General features: G+C 43.3%; 2 protein-coding genes and 7 non-coding genes across 15 annotated transcripts in view; 6 read left to right on the forward strand and 3 right to left on the reverse strand.

Annotated features, from left to right (window-relative positions):
* The window catches only part of LOC137589125 (ELKS/Rab6-interacting/CAST family member 1-like), a 96,439-nt gene extending 93,696 nt beyond the window's left edge, over nt 1–2,743 (forward strand). For all 4 annotated transcript variants that reach the window (XM_068306624.1, XM_068306628.1, XM_068306626.1 and 1 more), the window contains one exon: nt 833–2,743. In XM_068306624.1, the coding sequence (XP_068162725.1) occupies nt 833–970 (138 nt within the window). In that variant the 3' untranslated portion in view covers nt 971–2,743. The remainder of the gene's footprint in view (nt 1–832) is intronic.
* A 3,254-nt stretch (nt 2,744–5,997) lies between these two features.
* wnt5b (wingless-type MMTV integration site family, member 5b) overlaps nt 5,998–21,783 on the forward strand; it is a 67,047-nt gene continuing 51,261 nt past the window's right edge. Inside the window, exon 1 of one of the 4 annotated variants that reach the window (XM_068306682.1) lies at nt 5,998–6,176. The gene's annotated coding sequence lies outside the window, so the exon portion shown is untranslated. Of the gene's footprint in view, nt 6,177–7,239; nt 8,040–21,783 lie in introns of those variants that run through there. The other 3 variants (XM_068306684.1, XM_068306683.1, XM_068306685.1) reach the window with 3 other exon arrangements.
* On the forward strand, nt 6,268–6,377 carry trnal-caa (transfer RNA leucine (anticodon CAA)). The gene is made up of 2 exons: nt 6,268–6,305; nt 6,332–6,377. It is a non-coding gene; the product is annotated as a tRNA-Leu (tRNA).
* trnal-caa (transfer RNA leucine (anticodon CAA)) lies at nt 6,724–6,834 on the forward strand. Its single transcript has 2 exons — nt 6,724–6,761; nt 6,789–6,834. It is a non-coding gene; the product is annotated as a tRNA-Leu (tRNA).
* trnal-caa (transfer RNA leucine (anticodon CAA)) lies at nt 7,103–7,211 on the forward strand. The gene is made up of 2 exons: nt 7,103–7,140; nt 7,166–7,211. It is a non-coding gene; the product is annotated as a tRNA-Leu (tRNA).
* Nucleotides 11,082–11,154, reverse strand: trnak-cuu (transfer RNA lysine (anticodon CUU)). Its single transcript has one exon. It is a non-coding gene; the product is annotated as a tRNA-Lys (tRNA).
* On the reverse strand, nt 12,274–12,346 carry trnak-cuu (transfer RNA lysine (anticodon CUU)). The gene has a single exon. It is a non-coding gene; the product is annotated as a tRNA-Lys (tRNA).
* Nucleotides 12,948–13,020, reverse strand: trnak-cuu (transfer RNA lysine (anticodon CUU)). Its single transcript has one exon. It is a non-coding gene; the product is annotated as a tRNA-Lys (tRNA).
* Nucleotides 18,148–18,220, forward strand: trnak-cuu (transfer RNA lysine (anticodon CUU)). Its single transcript has one exon. It is a non-coding gene; the product is annotated as a tRNA-Lys (tRNA).

Consider the following 21,783-nt stretch of genomic DNA (forward strand, 5'->3'; position numbering starts at 1 on the left):
ACACACTCCAAAATAAATGTGGGCTTGTGTTACACGACTGTTTAAGCGGTTCCCTTATTGATACAGATGTATTGGTCATTAAGTCAGTTATGTTTGACGTCTCAGCTCGACGGCGGCCAAAGAAAACAACATCGGCGCTCTCTCACAGAAATGTTCCACTCTGGAGGGGCAGAAAGAACTACATTGTGGTGTTTTCAGATTTCCGATATTTGTGAGTGTCCGCTCGACCGATATCTATTTTAAGACTCTATTGTCTTTATTTATTCCCCTTTCCTCAACCTGGCTCCAACAGCAAAGCAATGCGAAATTTAAAGGAAGAATTTCTGGAAATGTTCTAGTCTTGGGACATAACCACATAAGAAGAATGAAACCTCTCTAAAAAAAATTGCACATAAAATATCAAATTACAAGTAATTTAGTTAGATTATCTTAATTTAAAGGTGGAAATGGGGCAGAACGCCTAGATCTAAAACATGATTCTTAACCTGTGCATCATTTGTAAAAGCTGGACAGAAACTAAAATATGAAAGCAATATTATGTTCTTTTATGTTGAAATTACATCCAGCTTTTCAATCAGGAGAGGCAACAGAGTGAAGTAAATATAACTGTTCCTTAATGAAGATGATATGTGATAATTAGTATGACAAAAAGATGTGCAGATGGTGAGCAGCAAGTGAGAAAAATCAATTCTAGACACTGGGAGAGGTGGTGGCGGCTGATGAGCCTGCTGACACTGAGGGAATTATAAACTGCAAAAATTCATTGTCAAGTGTCAAGCTTTCCTTTAACTTTCATATTTTGTGTCTCTCTTTCTCTCGCTCTCTCTCTCAGTTGGAGGCGGAGTTAGCACTGTGTGAGAGGGAGGGGGCGGAGCTCCAGGAGTACGCCAATCAGGTCCTGCAGCAGATCGCTGACCGTTGCCCTGACATTTTGGAACAAGTCGTCAACGCTCTGGAGGACAGTTGCTGATGCACGGATACACACACACACACACACACACACACACACACACACACACACACACACACACAGATGCGCATTCATGACTTAGCATGCAGAGATAGTAAGCTAACAAACAGCTAACATTCATTCACACACAGGAACACAATCACGGCGTTAGACACCAGGGATGACTTTCTCCTCAACCTCTGCTCATTTCATTTCATAAGGGGACCGACAAAAAAAAAAAGAGACATTTTTCCTCTAATTTTAGTCACTTTACTTTTTAACTTCCTGAGAGAAGTTTTGTTCATGTTCATTTCAAAATACAGGATATTGTCGGCATGCAAGTTATGTGGAAATAGTCGATATTTGTTGCGATGTTAACGTCTGTTTTCCTTCTGGGACGCGTCGCCTCCTCGTGTCCTTCCAGGCAATCGGCTGTCGGATTTGCAAATTCATTTATTTCAAGGATCGGGGGGAAAAAACCCATTTTTGAACTTTATAAATCTTGTCAGATTGAGTCGGGGTTGCCAAGTTTCTGATGCCAGACTTACACGCTATTTCCCCATCATGATGCGATTGGTTCAGATAGTAAAGTGTGTTTATTTCAGCTGCCTTTGGTTCTTTACATCATTTGCTGCTATCCTTTGACCTTTATTTTCTTTTATTGTTCATGTCGTGGGCTTTTTTTTTTCCTTCCTGTATCTGACGAAACATCCCAACATGCAGTCTCTTTTCAGAGGTAATCTCTGCATGGTTGTGTAAATTGTATAGAGAGGTGCGACGCGACTCTTTCATCTGTTCTTTTTTCCTGCGATCGGTGAAAGGCACAAACTACAATCAACCTCGCAACGATCCCTTTATTGAACACGCCGGTGTGGATGTTTTGTGTCGGTTCGGTTTTGGTGTCCATGCTCCCTCTCTCACCCCTTTGTGACAATCCCTTTAGACTGTTTCCCTTCTTGAAGCAGTTTTTTTTTCCTTGGCAGGGATGGGATATAAAATATTCGCTTTATATTTTTTTGCTTTTGGTAATATAAATATCTATAAATATATATCTATATAAAACTCACGTCTTGTTTAATTGAAAATATTGTCATGCATTGGTTGGTATGTTGAAAAATATGTCAAAATCTTTTTTGTGTGATTTGCAAACCAATCACAGATTTGTTCCCTAAGCAGGCGGGCTGTTATTGGAAAGGTTTGTTGCACCTTCATGAGGTTCTTTGTCCACTGGGAGCGTTTTCTCAGATCCAGTGTCTCGTTTCTGTTGCGTAGCGTGGAGATGACAACCTTGTGCGTGTTAACCCTCAGAAGCTTGAAGGCACCGGTCTCCAGAACGTCAAATGGTTCCAGCTTTGGTCAGAAACTCCACCACGGGCTTCTCCTCTAGCTGTGAGTGGAATTGCACACTTGCAGCCGTTAATCTGCCCCCCCAAAATGATGTGCTCGAAGGACTCAAAAATCTAAAAATAGGATTTACACTGAATGCTCCTTTCTGATTCCACACCATCACGAGGCTACAAAACAGTTTCAGTTTTTGTTGAAGATTTAGTCACATGAATGAAAATGAAGATATCTGGTTGTGTTTGGTGGAGGGTCTTTACCAGTTGAATCTGTGCGTGTGGGGGGGTGTAATAATCATAAAGCACTGACGTTCTGAAACATCAGACATGATCTCCTGTTGAAAATGCAGTACTTTATGCTGTTTTGTACCGATCACCTTTTGTCACTGGAAACAGTGACTCTGCTACGGATTTAAATTGGAATGAGAGAATGTAATAAAATATGGATTTATGACTCCGTCTATCATTTCATCAGGGATGTGAGAGGAGGAGCAAGGTCGACCTGTGACACCTCATCAATTCTCCAAGCCGGTTCTGTTTTTTTTTTTTTATTTCCTGAGGTGCTGCACATGTTTTTGTTACTGGTTCTTTTCACGTCATCGAGTTCTTTGTGGACTTCCCTCGGTTTTCTGGCCTCTTCTTCCCTTCCTTTCCTTCACTCTCTCTATCTCCCTCTAAACTGCGCTTCTTATCTTGTCAGTGTCCGTTTATTTTCCTGTCTGCCCTCAGTGATGACATTATTTCATGCCACGGGCCTCATCCTGCGCCGCTCTGACCACACACAGTCCAGTCGTCGCTGCTGAGTTCCACGTCCAACCGGTTCAGTGGCCATGAAAACATCTTTTCTCTTCAGCACAGAATCATCTCTACGCAAAGGTCAACCATTCACAAGCTCAAGACTGAAGGAAAAGTGGAAAGTCATGATCTAAGAAGGATCTTAAAATATTTTATTCAGCTTAAAATGCAGACTTTTTCTCAACTCATCAGTTTCCAAATTTTGGAATTTGGAAATGCATGTTTTTCACAGGAAATCATGAGCATGAAAAGCAAGATCTGAAAGTAAAATAGCAGAAAATATGGCAATTAAATTTACATTTCCCTCTGGAGTCACTAAAACTGCACAAAATTCAGTATGTGCCTGACACACACACACACACACTTACACAGACACACTTACACACACTCCCGAAAAGTTTGCATGTTACATATGGCTGCAGCTCCGCATTGTTATTCATTCAACTAGAAAATCTGCTTTACTAGACCCACCCGGCTTGACCGACCTTGAATCTCGGCCTCGACATGACCTCTGACCTCCGCTGTGAAGAATTCTCCAAACATCCTGGGGGTTATTACGGTCGTTCTGTTTCTTCACACAATAAAACACATCAGACGCACCGAGCGGACACTCCTCCACTGTAAATGCGGCACATGTGCTGGTGTTTACCCTCACATGTGGCAACACTTTGTCGGGTCTGCGCGGATCGCGTTGGTTCTGCTTTCTCCATCTACTGTCCTAATAAAAGCCAGTGGAGGGAGACAGCAGGGATGAATAGAGCCACATAGAGGGGGAGGAGGAGGAAGAAGAGATATGCATGTATGAGTCCCTGATTTATGTGATGAAGAAAGACAGCGAGGGAGGGGAGCAGGAGGAAGGCGGAGGCACGACCCACTGAGCGCCCTCCAGGTCTCCATGTTTCACAACCAGAACTATTTAAACGTAACCGACACGCGCGCAAAACGCATGACATGTGTTTACCTTTCATTAAACTCCTGGGCCTTTACAAAGCTTGACATGATTGTCTCAAAAAAAAAGAAAAGAAAAAGTGAAGTGAGGGTTACCAATGCAATAGAACTAAAGTCTGCTGCAGGTTGGAAAGCAAACACACGGTTCCGGCAGGCCTCTTAGTGCGTTCGGAACCTGCTGATATTCAGCAGAGAAGGTATGCAATGAATCTTAGCTGGATGACACTACAGGCAAAACATCCTGCGCCATAGCCACGGTGCTCAGGGAGAATGGGGGTAGAACAAACCATTATCCTGTTAGATTAAAGACAGTCCTGATCATTACCACTTTACCAAAGAACCAGAGCGCATGTTTCTGACTGTGACGCGGGAGAAGACGGTAAAACCAAAACCCTGAGTCTCTACATCAGACCGACGTGCATGTTTGTGCGGATGTTTTGTCATCACGCCCGGATGGGCTTGTTCGCGCGTCGGGCCGCAGGTGTTGGCAGTCCTGACGGTGCGTAATGACGCACCGCCTTCAAGACGGCTGTGCGAATCCGGAGATGTTGGCTTGACCTACAATGAGCTTTTTGACAAATGTGATGGGCCTTTGAGGATTTGTTGATCACAGACGCTCAACCACGTTCGACTGCCTGGAATACAGATGTTTCTGACGATCCATTAGCGACTGTGCGCTTTTGGTTTTGGCAGCCTGTGAAAAGATTAGCTCCGGCTTTTTGGTTGAGTTTATTTTTCACGCACTTGGCTTATTCATTGTATATTTATCATGATACAAAACTCACAATCACATCGATTAATGTATAGATAATGTAGATGGTAGATACACGACTATGCAGAAAAATCGGAGACTTGTTTCATGTTTGTGTGCAGAATTGGGTCATTTGTGTTTGTTTTATCCAGCTGTGAGCTCCAGATGTGAAAAGCTGATGGCTTCATTGCTCAAAGTGTTATTCTTTTTTTTTCCTCCCTTGGCCATAATTACTTGATAGGTTTTCATGCCAGTAACTTTATAAACTGGGAATGAAGAAGCTTCGAAACCTTTTTGTGCGTGTCTGAATAATCAGTTGCCAATGATGCTGGTGATGATTTGATGCGTGTTTCGAGTCTTGGCAACGAATTTGTTGACTGTGATGACATTTCTCAATAACTTCTAATTTTTTACAAACCATATGACGCCTTTTTTCCTGAGAAAACACTTATCAGAGTAAAAACATCTACAAATCAACCAATTCTGTTCAGTTTTCATTCGTTCTGTAACAATTTTTCTCTTGATTATACTTTGAAGGAATATTGCATTTGAATAAATGATTTTTGTAGGACAAAATGGATCAGTTGGACATTATTTTCCCTGCTTTTATTTAATCCACATCTCTCTGATTAAGTATGGATAAACTGCGTCTGATATCGGTTCACGACTCAAACCCCACAGATCTCCTGGAGATAACGTCGGAAAAACTGTGAAACGGATCTGCTTACAGACTTTCCATCCATAGGAGGAGGACTGGGACACTTGAAAGTCTGGAAGGAGAAATAAAAATTGAGTGACTGCAGAGGAAGTGGGGAAGGCCTGCGCTGCTTTCGGGGTAGATGTGGTTTCAATCATCAAGTATCACATCACACATGACCGAAAAAGAAAAAGGAGAGGGTGATGGAGAGACGGAGAAAACAGAAAGAGGAGAGGAGAAGGTGGGCAGATACCAAAACAAACAGCTCTGCGTAAATTCAGCCTAAATAACATGTTTTAAATCTTAATAATTAATGAGTCCAGTTGTGGTTTGAAAGCGGAAACGTGTTGCTTGTTTGTCTTGGGTGTAACCAAGACAAACAAATTCGCATACAAATTTAAGCCAATAACTTTACGCAGGACATCACGTAGGGACGAGGAAAGAAGGGAGAGGAGGAGATTGTGGGGTGTGTGTGTGTGTGTGTGTGTGTGGGGAGGGGGGCAGTGAGCGTTAGGAAAAACTGTAGAGAGGAAATAAAAACAATGTGAGAGGAGTGGAGCTGCTAAAACAAGCTGTTAGCCACCGGCGCACCGGCGGGCCAGGCGCACAACCAACACCGACGACAACGGTGCGCTGCGGTCAAAGCGTCTCCAGATGGATGCGTTGGTTCGACTCCTTCTCCTGATGGAGGCTCAGGTACAACATGTAATACTCCAGACTCAGGTTCAGGGCATTGAGTTTCTCTTGCGCAAAGTAGAATCTCTCAGCCAATCACGTCCAACCGGTTGTCAGGATGGCCGAGCGGTCTAAGGCGCCAGACTCAAGGTTCAGACCTTCTCAGAAAAAGAGGCTTCTGGTCTCCAAATGGAGGCGTGGGTTCGAATCCCACTTCTGACAAGTTCTTTTTTCTTCTTTTCTTTTTTTTTACATACAGTTTCATAGTTGGGCATGACCCTATACACACCGGGAAAAGCCACGAAGACACCTGATGTAGATATTCTGGTCGTGACTCGGTCGTTCTCTTCAGTTTTGTGGTTTTTGTTTCAGTGATGTCATAAATAAATCACCTGGAGGTTAGGGAGATCTCACTGTGTGTGATCACAGAAAACGCAATATTATTATAGTAATTCTAAAATTAAAGAAAAAAGATTTTAAAAACCCTCCCGTGAACTTATGTGTCAACCTGGATTTGAGACAAAGAAAGAACAATCGTGGAGGTGGATGTGAGCCGGGGAGGCTCGACGTCAGGATGGCCGAGCGGTCTAAGGCGCCAGACTCAAGGAGAAACACCTTCCTGCAGAAAGGGACTTCTGGTCTCCAGATGGAGGCGTGGGTTCGAATCCCACTCCTGACACTCCATTTTGACTGTCCGCGCAACAACCTTAACTTTTTAAACGCCTTTTCATTTCGGTGAATCCGTTTAAATCGATCCAGAGTCGACTAAATTCCAAAGTGATCATTGCTTCGCTTTCGTTTCCGTAGTGACTCCGCTCAGAGGTAGAGACACCGACGTGTCTGTTGTGAACACTTTGTGTCAGCGATGAAAGTCAGTAATGGAAGTCTTTAGGGTTCCTGACTGGAGGTATGTACAAATACTAGTTCGACCGGCCCGGACCGCAGTTGTCAGGATGGCCGAGCGGTCTAAGGCGCCAGACTCAAGGGTTAATTCCTTCCTCAGTTGGGGATTCTGGTCTCCAGATGGAGGCGTGGGTTCGAATCCCACTTCTGACACATGTTTTGTCGTCTCATAAATTCTCTCCATTTCTGTCCCTCCTGAACAACTCTTTCTCTCTCTCCCTCTCTGTTTCGCTCTCCGCCGGTGGGAAGTCGCTTCCAAACCAAAGCAAAGTTGTCCAACTGCACAAAGACAGAAAGAGTCAAACTTTTGCGCCTCTTCTGTTTCACCCTCTTTCTTTTTTTTTTCTTCTCACCACCGTCTCCAACTTCTTGCTGGTGTTCCTCTACGCGTACCCAAAAAAAAAAAAAGTTTGGAACGCGCCCTCTGTCCTCCCTCCCCTCTTCCCATCTTACTTCTCTCAGCGTGCGTAATTCGTTGGAGAGGTTTTGGAAACTTGTGATGGCCGTGAAGTAATCTCACTTTATTTCTGACACCTGTTGCTGTGGACTTCGCGCACACAGCCGCACACACCGAGGAGCGTGTGCCGCAGATTCCTGTCTTGATTTCTGCGCTGCCGTACGACTTGAAGGAACTTTTGGCGCAGAGGTAGATCTGCGGATCTACTGGAGGCTGCGTTGCACTTTTATAAACTTTTGTGACTCAGCGGAGACTTTGGTGAGGTTTTCCTAAGTCCGTGTGGTTCAGGGGGGAAAGGAAGTGTCCAAAAAGTGACTCTTGGGAGATTTTTACTCCACGGTGACCTGTGCTGCTGTGGAATCCGACTGAAGGGGGTTCCCTTTCCATTTAAAAAACCTCCCCGACCTGTCTCTAATCACGACGCCAGATTGAGAGTCACACTTTTCGGACTTGTGCGCTTTGCTGAGTGGAGGAGCGACTATCCTGAGCTGAGAAAAGAACTAATTCCGAGCCAAACAAACCCGGTAAGTACTTTTTAATCACTTCATAAAAGTTTACAAACCCACTTGAAGTTCACCTCACCTCCAAACCCAGTTAAATCGTTACAACATGAGTAAAAGTGTTACAGACGTCTACATCGAGGATTCGAACCGTGCGCAAGTCAAACGAGACGCTCTTCAGTTCCATTTGGGTGCTTTTTTATTTTATTTTTAATATACATTTCCAATGATTACCGTGTTTGTTCTGATAGTTGGAACAAGTTTGCAGGAGTTAAGTGAAAGGAACAGATTTGAACTTGAGCACTTGATGCTGAGAGGAAGTCGTGCGCTCCGAACGGGGCATCGAACCCATCTGCAAGTCAGCGCGAAAAAAGATGCCCCGAACTTGGTCGGAACTTTGCTCCTTTTGAACTTGTAGACATTTTGGTCCCCACAATGTTTCCGTTGTCACAGTCTACTTACAGAATTGGCTTATTTCATGACTTTTGACTCCCACATGACAGTGGTGAAATGCGGTGTGTGTGTGTGTGTGTGTGTGTGTGTGTGTGTGCGTGTGTGTGAATGTGAATGTGAGAGAGAGAGGGAGAGATCTGCCAACCCCATCGGCCCAACTGAAGGCAGCCCTCTGGCTTTGCGGTGAAGACCAGGACTATTTTGGTCCAAATGTTGCACAAATGTTTCTCTCAGTACAGAGAAGAGTCGTTCTGCTGCGTCTGCGTCTGCGTCTGCGCCAGGCGCAGTTTGGCGTCAGATGTTCGGCTGCAGCTGCGGACGCATGTTCAGTTTTATTAATTTAAGATTCGAACATGCAAAGCATACTTTGTGAGAGTGGAGAAGAAGGTTTATTACCTCTACAGACATTTTATAACATGCATTGTGTTGAGTAGGTTATAACAAATCAGACAAGTTACCCTTAAATGGAATTCCTTCCTATAGGCCTACACGTGACATTTTGTTTATTTATTTATTAAAGTTGTGAAGGCTCCTTAAAATTTCATTTCTAAATTAAGCATAAATGACAGAACAGCTCAAATTCAGTCATTTAGTCACCATAAAACAACTGAAACATTTTTTTTTTTATCCGTTAGAATTTAGTGATGATTTGGATCTGTACGGGTCCACGGGTGAAGGATCTCCCACCAGCAGAGGGCGTCGTGCTCCTCTGGAGGTGAGCTCCATTACAAATTTGCATAGAAAAGGAGCAGGGAAGCAGCGCATCAAAAGGGGGTTTGTCTTGGAGAACCGAACTGCTTCGGTTGAGGTTTGTGTTCTCTGGTTTAAGATACATCCGCACAGCGGTGAAGCGATTTTGATGGTTTTTGCCAATGTTGCTAAGAGTTTATAAATGTTGTACTTAAAAAAATTCTTGCATCAAATCTGCTTCAAAATGTAAAAAAAACCAAAAAAACCAAAAAAAAACCCTTCCCAGCAGGAGTAAAGATAACGTGCTTTAGAAATAAACATGCTTTGCAAAAAAGAAAACGCAAACATTTCAATCAAAGAGCCTCTGATGGGTTGGAGTTAGCGTAGCGTTTCATAGGAAGCATCAGGTTTGGTGTGTGCTGACTGAGGAGCTGAGGTCATCTCTAGCGGTGACGTCTCCGGTTCGCTGTTCCACTTCTCAAGGTTTTAAAGTCTGGAGCCCACCTGAGCTGTGGAGCAGACAGGCAGCCGGGGGGCAGATAAACCCCACCGCCAGAGGAAATGTGTGTGTGCGGAGGGCAGATAGCGGTGGTAGATGTTCAGATAGAGGTGGTGAAAAGTGTTGCTGTCAACAAGTTGGCCATTAGAGAGAGGGAATCACTCGTCCTCCTGCCTGGTCCTGTTCTTTCTCTTTCCTCCCTCTCGCCGTTTCACTCGTTAAATTATTTTTCTCTCAGTGCCATGTCAGATTTTCTCTTCCCCTCTCTGGCTTTTGTTCACATTTCTGGGTCATTCTTCACATCCTGTCGCCCCCATGTTTCATATGGCGGAGCAGGTGCTGGTCAGGATTTCTATTTCTGCTCAGTGTAAAAAAAACCTTGGGATTTAAAACATTTCCACTTTGGCCCAACTAAACGGTTGTGAAGCTTCTATCATCCTGTCAAAACCCTTTCTTAACTCGGCAAACCTCTGGCTTTAGGCTGCCTGAACGTAAAAACACACGGTTTTACCCTCAAAAGATGAAGAAATGGCTTGTTAAATAAATTCAAACACTTAAAAACACAACCTGTGGATCATGAAATCTTTATTTTCAACATCCCTTCATTGTTATGTGTCTCATGTTTGTCTGTTTCACCTCCTCCCTGGTGAGAAAGACCTTTCCTCTCACCCGACATTGAAGTGCTGCTCGAGTGTTTCGTCCCGCTGGATTCGGTAATTAGGGAAGATGTGTGTGTGTGTGTGTTTGAGTACCAGATATCTGAGTAGATGGGATGTCTGTGAGCCTCAATGGATCCTCCAGGTCATTCTAAAGCGTATTGTAGTCTGAGTGCCCCCCCCCCATCCTCAGACACAACGGTTTGGGAAATAAAGACCCGCTTTATGATTCGACAGCTTTCTAAAAGTGACCGTTAAGTACATGTTTAAAAGAGAAAAGCATGACATCAGGCTTAAACGGGCCTCACAGCATTAAGTGTGTGATTTGTGTGGAGATGCATGCGTGCATTTAGACTGTGCTGGTGGTGCTGGGGGGGTGGGGGCTTTAACGCTGGATGTGATAGATGAATGTGTGTTTTAGCCCAATGGGAACACTAATGACTAAACACACTCACAGACGGTGGTCCGTGTGAAGAGGAAGGCCCCTCCGGTTCAAGAGCCCGTGTTGTAAATGCTGCTCTGTGATTGGTGGACTTGGATCCTGGGAATGTATTCCCCGGGTTGGTGTATGACTAGTTCAACCCCTCCACCCATGTTGTGTGTGTGTGTGTGTGTGTGTGTGTGTGTGTGTTTGCATCTCTACGGTGACGCATGAAGATATTTTTCGACTTATTGAACCAGGAAGAACACGGACCTGCTTAAACTTTGACAGCAGATGAATTTGATTTATTTGGGACTTTAAAAGTTTATCATTTGGAAAAAGGGTAGCGCCCAACGTGGGGCTCGAACCCACGACCCTGAGATTAAGAGTCTCATGCTCTACCGACTGAGCTAGCCGGGCTGTGTGTTGTCTGATCCACCTCCACGGATCTGAGGGATAAACAGACGACGAACGGGTGGAAAACTTCAGGTTGTGGTTCTTCATGATGTTCAGATGTCGGAGCCGCTCGGAGACACCCTGTAATACAAGCTGACAAGTGGAATCAGAGGCAGCAGCCTGCACTTAAGCTCCGTGTGTGTGTGTGTGTGTTTTAACAATACAGTGTGGCCATGCACTAGTCATTATGGTCAAGTGCTGTGTGTGTGTGTCTTTCTGCATACATGTGCGCACCCAAATTGTGATTTTGTGGTATTCCTTACAGTGTTGGTGCTTTCTGCTTCCTCAGCGCCCGCATTTGTGTGTGTATGTGTGTGTGTGTGTGTGTGTGTGCTTTTTCTGGTGGTTCATGGGCGATGCAGTGATGTCATCGGGGTGGCAGGGTGGGGTGACATGGGGTTAGGCTTTGGCAGAGGCCCTGACACCAGCCGCCTTCAAACTGTGTCCAACCAGGAAGGATGTCGCTGTCCTCCGTTGGTGTGTCAGCATGTCGGCCTGTGTGTGTGTGTGTGTGTGTGTGTATGGTCAGTGGTAGCGGTCACCAACTCTATGCTAGCGGCGTCTTACACTAATAGTTTAAGTGATTTATTGGACGTTTTACAGACACCAACACCATTTTATAAATCTTGCAGGCCGGTGGAACGGGACAGTCAAAAACCAAACGGCCACAAGACACACATCTCCAGACCAGCAGCCCTGAGTTACTGCCTGGAGGAGGGAGTGTGGAACAAATTTACATAAAAACAGTCATCTGACTAACTATTTAAATATTTATAAATGATTGAAAAGCAGAATCAAACTTAGCTGCAAAGACGTTGCTTTTAATTTTTCCATATTTTCTTGGTTGCTATCAAGATAAGTTCATCTGTCCTTTCAGTAGCCCTGATAAAACCATCAACGGCACACCTGCAGCGAATAGGAATCCTGTTTCACAACAGAGAGGCTGTTCTCTCTCTCTTTATGACTTCCTGCCTCAAAGTTCATCCCAAGCATTGTTAGCATAAACCTAATGTGAACGTCTATCAACTGGGACAAGTGTTTGGATTCATGTTTATCTCTGTTCGCCTTCTCAAAAGGCACCATCGCCCAACGTGGGGCTCGAACCCACGACCCTGAGATTAAGAGTCTCATGCTCTACCGACTGAGCTAGCCGGGCTGTTGTCTCTTAGCTGCTCCCTAAAGGATCACATTTTGCTGCTGCATTCCAGCAGTAACAGAATAGCTCAAACATAGACATTATGAGCTGGCATATTTCAGTTTGAGCTAAATATAATTCAATGCCTTTTTAAAATGTGCTGTAGTTGCAAAACAGATTGTCATGTTATATATCAGCCGTCTGCAGCACTAAAGGAATCCAACACGTTTGTATGCAGACTAAAGCAACATGTTTGAACTGGGATGTTTAACCTTCTTCAACTACTTGGGAAAAATTGCAATAATTTATGGACAGATTCCAGATTATCCAATATTCTCTAACAATGTCGTTTGTAACTGCTGCTAAATTTGAGTTTTGAAGTCTGGGTTGGACAAAGAAACACAACTCCTGCAAATGTCTGTGGGTGTTTTTCATGACTTTGACCAAATAAATCAAAAGAGCGTGGAACACAACCAGCAGATCAATCAAAATGACCCTCAGTGTTAGCAGTGAGGTATAACCGGCTTGTGGAGCGTATCATCCTGCTAAGGATGTTCTCGTAAGATTGAATTGAATGAAATCCTCTCTTCTGTTTCTTTAGTTGCCGTCTCTAAAACATCTGCGCCCAACGTGGGGCTCGAACCCACGACCCTGAGATTAAGAGTCTCATGCTCTACCGACTGAGCTAGCCGGGCTGTCTAAGACCTGGAAGTGGATCAGATTACATCTGTACAATAATATAAGAGTAAATTATCAGAGTATTTGGTAACGACGTTATGCTGCGGTGTGAAATACAGGACTGTGAGGAAAGTGGAATGTTGTGTTCTTGTTGATGTTTTTGTGTTAGAACTTTAAGCGTACATCCATGTTCTGCGTCATCTGTCCTTCTGGAAAACTTCTGTTTTCAATGTGGGACTTGAACCCAGAACCCTGAGATGAAGAACCTCATGTTCTACCTGACATAGCCTTCAGTAACCGCTGAGAGTCTGATCTTCAAATCTCTCACAGATAATAGGAGGTGTGAGAGGATAATGTGTTTTCACTGTTAACTGCTTCTCACCACATGACCTTGGATGACCTGAGTGGTGAGTGTGTGTCGTGGGTTCTCCTGCAGTGTTGACCCATTGTAAATCACTTCACCCCGTCACTGTCAGCCAGTCAAAACACCGCCATGAATGAGGCCGTTCAAATGGGCAGGGTGGTCTTCTGCACACACACACACACACACACACACACACACACACACACACACACACACACACACACACACACACACACACACACACACACACGAGGAATATACTGTAGTCTTGTAGATTGAGCACGAGGCAGCAGGGTTTGGCAAAAAAATGATGATACAGAGTTGTGTGCGTGTGTGTGCGTGTGCGTGTGTGTGCGCGTGTGTGTGTGTGTGTGTGTGTGTGTGTGTGTGTGTGTGTGTGAGGGTTTAAAGTGGATAAAAGAAGAGGAAAGAAGACGACAAAAGTGATAGAGAGACTAAAGGCAGCGAAGAGAGAGGGAGAGTTTTTGGTGAGTCTGCTGAGAGGAAACGCTGCCTCTCACTGGTCACTATCTGCTCCTACAACAGATCACAGGAGTCAGAATGCACTTCTTTATCTCTGTTTATTTGTGGTTCTGTCTTTATTTCCCACTCATTGTGTAGAAATTTAAAGATAAATACACTTCATTCTGGATTCCCTGCCACTGGTGAATTTCATTGGAGAAAGACAGAAAAAGATGGTTGAATTGCACTACTATTCTTTTTATATGTACACCAGTAAAGAAAAAACATTTCAAAAGTTAGGAAATTGAAACAGGCATATCAAAAGGCACCTCTGCATGAAATAGTCCCATCTGAGAGGAATGACTACAAATTCAACTCATAATGATGGAAACGAAAAAATAAAAAGTTCCTGAATAGTAAAACGCACTGATTCAGTGTTTGATTGATGTGAGTAGAAAATTTTATTAACAAATATTTTATGAGTTTTTTTAAGTTTCGCAACCAAAAAAAATAAAGTGGCAAATAACTAAGTTTGAATCTTCTTTTTCTCCTCATCAGTTGTTTCTCTTCTTGCTCTTCCTCCCTTGTTTCTGAGCGGAGGCCTGATTATAATATAATGAGATTCCCAGAGCCCAGGTGTGCTTTCTAGATAATTACTGAGTGAGATTTTCTCTGCCCAGTCTCTGAACTGAAGCAATACCACATCTGTCAGCACACACACACACACACACACACACACACACACACACGCTCACACACTCACACACCAGAAAAAAAAAGAGAGAGAGAGCATCAAATTAAATCTGCTCTCCATGTCTTGCTTCTGATTGCGAGCTACAGCCGCTCTGCTATCCTCCGCTGTTCCCCGTCTGTTTTCTTCCAATCATTTTATTGTCAGTCTTCTGTTTATGTCTCCCTTCTCTCATCTCTATTTTCTTTTCTTTCTTTCTTTTTTTTTTTTTTCCCCAATTTCTCTCCCCTGACCATCCTCCTTGCTTTTTCCATCCCACATCTCACATAAGTGTGTGTATGTATTTGTGTGCAGAAGATGAATTGATGAAACATGTCAGTTGTCTGGGGGCAGGAATAAATAAGGAGGGAACGACATCGATTCACACATGTTTCTTTCTTTTTCTTTTCTTTTTAGATTTGTGATCTTCAAACATATCCATCACCTATTGGCTGAAATCTTTTATAAATGACTGCACTGACAGTCGGGCTGCCTGTCGACAACACCAGAGCTCTGCATCTCTCTAGGACTCATGCCATATTAGCTTTTCGTGGTAACGAGCTGCAGTTCCTCCTCTGTCTGCACTGATTCATTGCAGAGCTACTTCATGTTATCTGCCAAACATCCACAGACTCGCAATGATTTTAAAATGATCAAGGAGTCTTAATGTAATGAGGGAAAGACAGCAAGTAATTAACAAATAGTGGTTTTAGTCTAAAAAGCCCCTTTTGACCCTTCTCGAATCAGTAGTTGTGCTATTATTTAAAGAGAAAAGCGTATTCTCCATCTTCAGAGTCATCCCATCATCCAGAATATTTCATCTCTGTTCGCTGATGATTTGTCCAACAGTGAGTTTTCCTCCTCCAGATGAGGATGCTGCAGATTGTGAGAGCTTTGATGAAATGATAGGAGAGTGACTGATGGGGATATTCCAGCACTCACCTTTTTAAATTTTTTTTTGTCCCATCAACAGAGAACACTTGGCACATCTGCGTGAATGTGTTTCAGTCAATTAGGGAGGGTGAAGGAGAGAAAAAAAAATCTGTTTAGATCAGGGAATCTGAATGCTGAATCAGGCTCTGCTGCGCCACGCTCAGAAGGATTTCACAGTCGGCTAATCTTCGCATAGAAACGGGTTAGAAACACCTCTATAGTGCGTCTCCTGATTTTCATCCTGCATATTTTAACATATTTGCAGCCACAATATTTCCCATCAGCATCTGCTGCTGCATTGTCTGTCAGATTGTCTGCTTGGATCCAGACCGGATTGTGTTGTTTGTTACATCAAAAACATAAAACAAACAGGGATCTGTCTTGTTGGTGTGAGGATGCTCTGCATCCCCAGACGGTGACTCAACATTATTTTATTGCAGTTCTCATTTCTGTTGCTCGATCACTTTTTTTCTCCCACAGTTGCAGTAAAATAATGAACTTTCATGCATTTTATTGACGGAATGTTTCTCCTTAATCAGACGAGGTGAATCAAAAGCAGAGTATATTTCACGCTAAACTGAATTTTTTTCTTTTATTCTATTTATAAAATAATTTTCAACAATCTTGACATAAGGGAGACGCAGGTCTTCTTGATTCTATATTTTGATCAATGCCATTTTTTCTCATCTTTAAGATCAAACTGATGGTTTTTTTCCTGCGGTGACTTCAAGTCTTACAACGTGCTGCTGCAGTAACAGTACACACAGACAGAGGGCGCTACAGCACTGAAACTCAACACTGCAGGAGAAGACTGAGGGGAGCGATGAGAGGAGGGAGTCACAGGGTGAGAGGTGAAGGGGAAGATGTGGGGAGTAGGGAGTGGGAGAACAGGAAGGGAGGAAAACTGAAGGAAAGGGAACGTTTGGGAGAAACATTGAGGAGATAAACGAGGGGAGTGAACATTTCAACTGCCCTCCATCGCTTTTCCTTTGGCTTGTTTTCACCAAATTAATTTCACAAGTCATCCTTCTGCCACCCTGTCCATTGTCTCCCCCTCCATCTGACCACTAACACCCCCCCCCCCTGCTCCCACCATGCATGGTCGAGTCCAGACCATTTGCTTCCACTCGAGCGGGGCTGCACCATTAGTGACCAGCGGGGGAATTGTTGTTTCCAGCATACAGCTGGGTTCAGGTGTACTGGTGCTTTAATGGTAATTACAGTCTTATTACAGCTTGGATTTTATTTGAGTACTTTTGGTTAAGCAAAAGTGACAAAAAGTCATTCTTGAGGGAACAAAAATGTCTCCAAATGTGATTAATGTAAAGGGAATTTTTTTATTTATTTTTTAAAACACACTGAATCCAGCTTCTCAAATGATGGAACTGTATGTTCTTTGTCTTTTGTGATATCTAAGTGAATATTATTGGATTTCAGACTGTTAGCAGGACAAGCACAGTGGTCTAAGGCATAATCTGGAACATGAGAGCCAAAGCAACCAATGCCTGAACCACGTTTTATTAAATTAGAATTATCCTTTTGCATGCACACTGCAACATCTTGGTGTAATACTGTCGCACACATGCTGCTATTGTATTCAGGATCACACTCTAACCACCAAAGCATGACTCAACAACAACAACAGCCTTCCTTCTCTCAACAGTCTATCTTTCAATCTCTCCAATTCCTTCTTTCTCCTCCCTCCCCATCATTGAACGTAAAAAAAAACAAAAAAACCCCAAAGAAGTAGAAAAAAAGACCCCTCCAGCATCCCTTCAGCTTTGCCCGCCCTCTGTGGGCGAAGTGCCCAGAGAGAGGCAGCATAAACTGGGCGAGGAGCCTCAGGCGGATCCACGGCAACACCCTGGAAGCCTCACAATCAATAGCAAAAGGAAGGAGGAAGGAGAAGAAGGGGAGAAGAGGAAGAGCGGGAAGAAAAAGAGAGAGTAGAGACGAGGAGGAGTGAGGAGTCGAGCAGAGAGAGGATGAACAGATAAGAGGATGCAGGAGGAAGGGAGGCGTGCAATGGAGGAGAGGATAAGATAGAGGGAGGAAGACAAAAGGAGATTAGGAAAATAAGATACGGAGTGGAGGGGAGAAAGAAAGTGTGATGCGGGGAGGGAAAGAAAAAGGGCGAGCTGGGCAGACAGCCAACTCTCCCATGAGAGAGAGAGAGGTCAGGGCAATGGACACATCCCAGGAGAGGAGGTTTGTGAATGTGTGTGAATGATAAAGGGAGGGGGAGAAAGAAATGCTGTGCTCAGAGACAGAGGAAGACTTGGGTAGGATACATGCTGAATGCTTGAAATGCGACCTTGGAAATCTTCATTGGTTTGTTTGGTGTTATTTTACAGGTATTTGATCGCAGATTGCAGATTACAGTACTGTCTCCTTGGCATGCTGTAGGTGAGGAAGTCCATAAATGAAGTCGCTCGTGTGGCTAATGATAGCCATTTAACAGAGCATCTATGTTAGCATTACAGAGCAACAACTACAAACACATTCACTTTGAGCATAAAGAGTTCACTGCTGCCGAATATACCGACCCAACGGTGGGTGATCATGTGCTTGGAACACCGCCGCACCTTTGCAGATGACATTGCATTGTATTTTGAATCCAGCAGCAAAATCAGGCCCATTACTTCTCAATCTGTAGCCCGGCTAGCTCAGTCGGCAGAGCATGAGACTCTTAATCTCAGGGTCGTGGGTTCGAGCCCCACGTTGGGCGAGAAAAAAAAAATCAGAAGTCCCCTTGAAATGTGTGTTACCGTGCAGACGGATCTTATCAGGAACTTCCTGTGAGCAGAATGCTTTAGTTCACTCACAGTCTTGCAGCCTTCCAAATTCTGTCGTAACAAATATAACTGACAGACAATTGGGTTGGACCGAAACCAACAACAAGAATCTGCAAGAGCAATTTGGTCAATACTATACCACTAGCGTACTTCATGAGTTCCCCTTCACAACACAGTACTTTTTAAACTTCATAATCTCATCGGTCTCAACGGGGTAATCAGCCACCACCACCACCAGGGTCTGGACTACATAAACTATAGTTAACTTATTCATAAGAAGTCGATGTCCCCAGAAAATAAGAAATATGAGACTCTGGCAAAACAGGCAATTTTATGTTTTGGACATTTAACATGATTTATTGAAAATGATTTAAATAAAGTTAAATTTTACCTGTAACATTCAGGTGTAATTTTACCCAGAAAGCATCTGTTCAGTATTTGTGTTCTTGATAACACTGAAAGCATTGTGGTTTGTATGAGTGTGTGTGTGTGTGTGTGTGTGCGTGTGTGCGCGCGCACGTGCGTGTGTGCACAGGGTCAGCACAGGTCATAGAGTTTTCTCTGTGTCTGTATGTGTGTGTGCCAATAACAGTAACTAGAGGCCACAGGATTACGTGACCTTACATACCATATGTGCATGTGTTTTACAAACACACACACGCACACACACGCACACACACACACACGCACAAAGCTCCATGAAATCCTCTGACTCCTAAGAGTCTTTATGAGGCTCTTGAATTGGTCATGGAGAGCTCGGAGACGAGGAGGAGGAGGTGGAAGAGGATAAAGCAGGAGGAAGACAAGAGGAGCCGTTGATCTGGGCAGGAAAAGACAAGAAGAGAGGAGCGCTTGAGAGGATGAGAGAGATGTATATGTGGAAGGAATCCTGTCTCTTGACACAATACATTAATGGTTTGGAGGCACCGGACTTGTTGTCTGAAGCGTGTTTATTGGAAACAACCATGTGACATCCCTAATAAAAGTTAGGAGAGGGAGCAGGTCAAGGTGGATGATTGGCCTAAAAAAACAAAACAGGAATGTGACCGCAAGGACATTCAAGTCCTGTGACTCACACATTGTTGAATTTAGGTTGGTAAATTGGTCTACTTTGGCGAATAATTAAAAAGTTAAGGTCTCCTATTACAGGGTATATTCTGAAGATTTTTCCTTCTCTTCAACCATTTTCACTTTTTATTCTGTAAGAGGACATTAGTGGGGTTTCCTTGGATGGTTAAAATGCGTAAGGATAAAAGTTGCATGTTCTACAGATTTTAAAAATTTCTCAAGGAAAAATCTGGACATTTTTCTACTTCTAACTCTGTTCCCATTTGTTTGTTGGCAGGATTATACAAAAATTGCTTGATGAAATTTCATGATATTTGCTGTGATGATGGTGCATAAGCCAGGAAATAACCCATTAAATTTTTGGATTCAAGGACACGTCCAGTATCCAGATTAATTTGGTGGTTTTCAACATTTGTTTAACATTGCAAGACATTGCTTTTTTCTCAGTGTTTTTCATCATAAGTCTTGCAAATCCCCACAGCTTTATTGACGAGAGAAGAAGTATAAGTTCCTGCTAAATTCTCTTCGTATCAATTACAATGTGCTCAGTTATCTGAAAACAACCATTAGGAATGATATTGTGGGAAACTAAAATTAATTCCATGTGGAAAAGTTTTACAGATAAGTTAATACAACCATTTCTTTGTCGTTGCTAAAATTTAATCTGATCATCTCCAGGGTGGTGAATGTGAAATATTACAAAGTAGTGCATCTGTTTCAGCATTATTTAGCCAGAAGAACGACGATTACAACCACCTTTGAGGATATAATGTCCATTGCTTACAAATATATATTCAACAAATAACCAATGTTTATGGCTGATGGTGTATGATAAGAGCAAATAAGAAATTTTCAAACCACTTGCCTCCTCTTTCATATGACAAGAGAAAATTGGCAGCATGTGTAATTGCAGCAGTGGAATATGACCTGATTTTTCTTGTAATGTAGCCCGGCTAGCTCAGCTGGAAGGGCATGAGACTCTTAATCTCAGGGTCATGTGTTCGAGCCCTACGTCGGGTGTAGGTTCTTTCATAACAGAATTGTGAAGTGTTGTTGATATGCATTTCAAAGCCATCTTGTAAGAAACTACAACGTTACTCCACAGGAACAGAATTGTTGTTGCACATTTGAAAATTACTTCTAAATGTAAAGGAAATTATATGATTCCGGAAACTATTATGATGTAAACTTACATTAGACACAATGAGACTGTAATGCTTACAACTCCTTGCGCTACAATCCATGTGCACAACATGATGTCTCTCCCCAACGATAATTATAAGCCATGAATCCAAGTAAGTAAATCATCAGGGGACATAATGTCTGATGTCTGGTGTAAGCATTTGTTGGGACACTGCAGTAAATTTGTGGATGATATTACATTATATTTGGCAAATCAGAAATGTGCAAACTCACCGTTTCCTGTCACATGACAAGAAACTTTTGGATGCTAGATTGCAGCAGCAAAATATGATCCATCTTTGACCATCTCCCAGCCCGGCTAGCTCAGTAGGTAGAGCATGAGACTCTTAATCTCAGGGTTGTGGGTTTGAGCCCCACTTTGGGTGCTAGTATTTTCTGAACAGAATCGTGTGAAGTATCTACTCAAGAACCTTCCAAAGACTCCCAATCACGTGGCTTCTAAAACTGTCATAATGCCGCAGGTACTTCAAGCATTCCTGCCCAATTGTAATTGCCGTGCTTTTAGTTATATATAAATAATCAATAGAAATAATATTAGTCGTCTCATTTTTCATAGCACAGAGACAGAAATCCAAGGGATGGAGGAGAATCTAAGGCGACTGTCGGGTTAACTAGGGGCTCTGAGGGCAACGGACATTATTTCAGCTGCTGTTGTTGTGGGTGTGGTAAAGGGACAGGTGGGCATCTTCCTGTCATCCTTGCCTTCATCTCTGGTTTACCTAATCGTTCACCATCGCTCTCAATCAATCCTGAGTGTCTTTAGATCATCCACGAGGAGTCTATACACTTGTATGTGTGTATTTGTGTGGTTTTGCATTTGTTGGCATGTGTGTCATCTGTTTGTGAGTCTCATATTCGGCTCACATTGCTATCCCCTCTGTGTGTGTGTGTGTGTGTGTGTGTCTGTGTGTGTGTGTGTGTGTGTCTGTGTGTGTGTGTGTGTGTGTGTGCCACAAGCCCCAATGAGATCCAGCGAGCATGACGGAGAATGACAGGTTGATTTATGGCGAGGCTATAAGTAGAATGACTACTGCTAGAGAGAGTGTGTGTATGTGTGTGAGCGAGGAAAAACACGGCAGGGAAAAGAGATGGAATAGAGGGGTAGGAAAGGAAAGATGGGACCGATGGGTGAAAAGGAGATGTAAAAAGAGAGCGAGAGGCGAATGACAAAGCTAAATACGCAGTATGGGACAAGAGAGGAGAGCGGGACGGGGGCAAAGCAGAT

The sequence above is a fragment of the Antennarius striatus genome, chromosome 22, assembly GCF_040054535.1.
Source record: "Antennarius striatus isolate MH-2024 chromosome 22, ASM4005453v1, whole genome shotgun sequence".
Lineage (NCBI taxonomy): Eukaryota > Metazoa > Chordata > Actinopteri > Lophiiformes > Antennariidae > Antennarius > Antennarius striatus.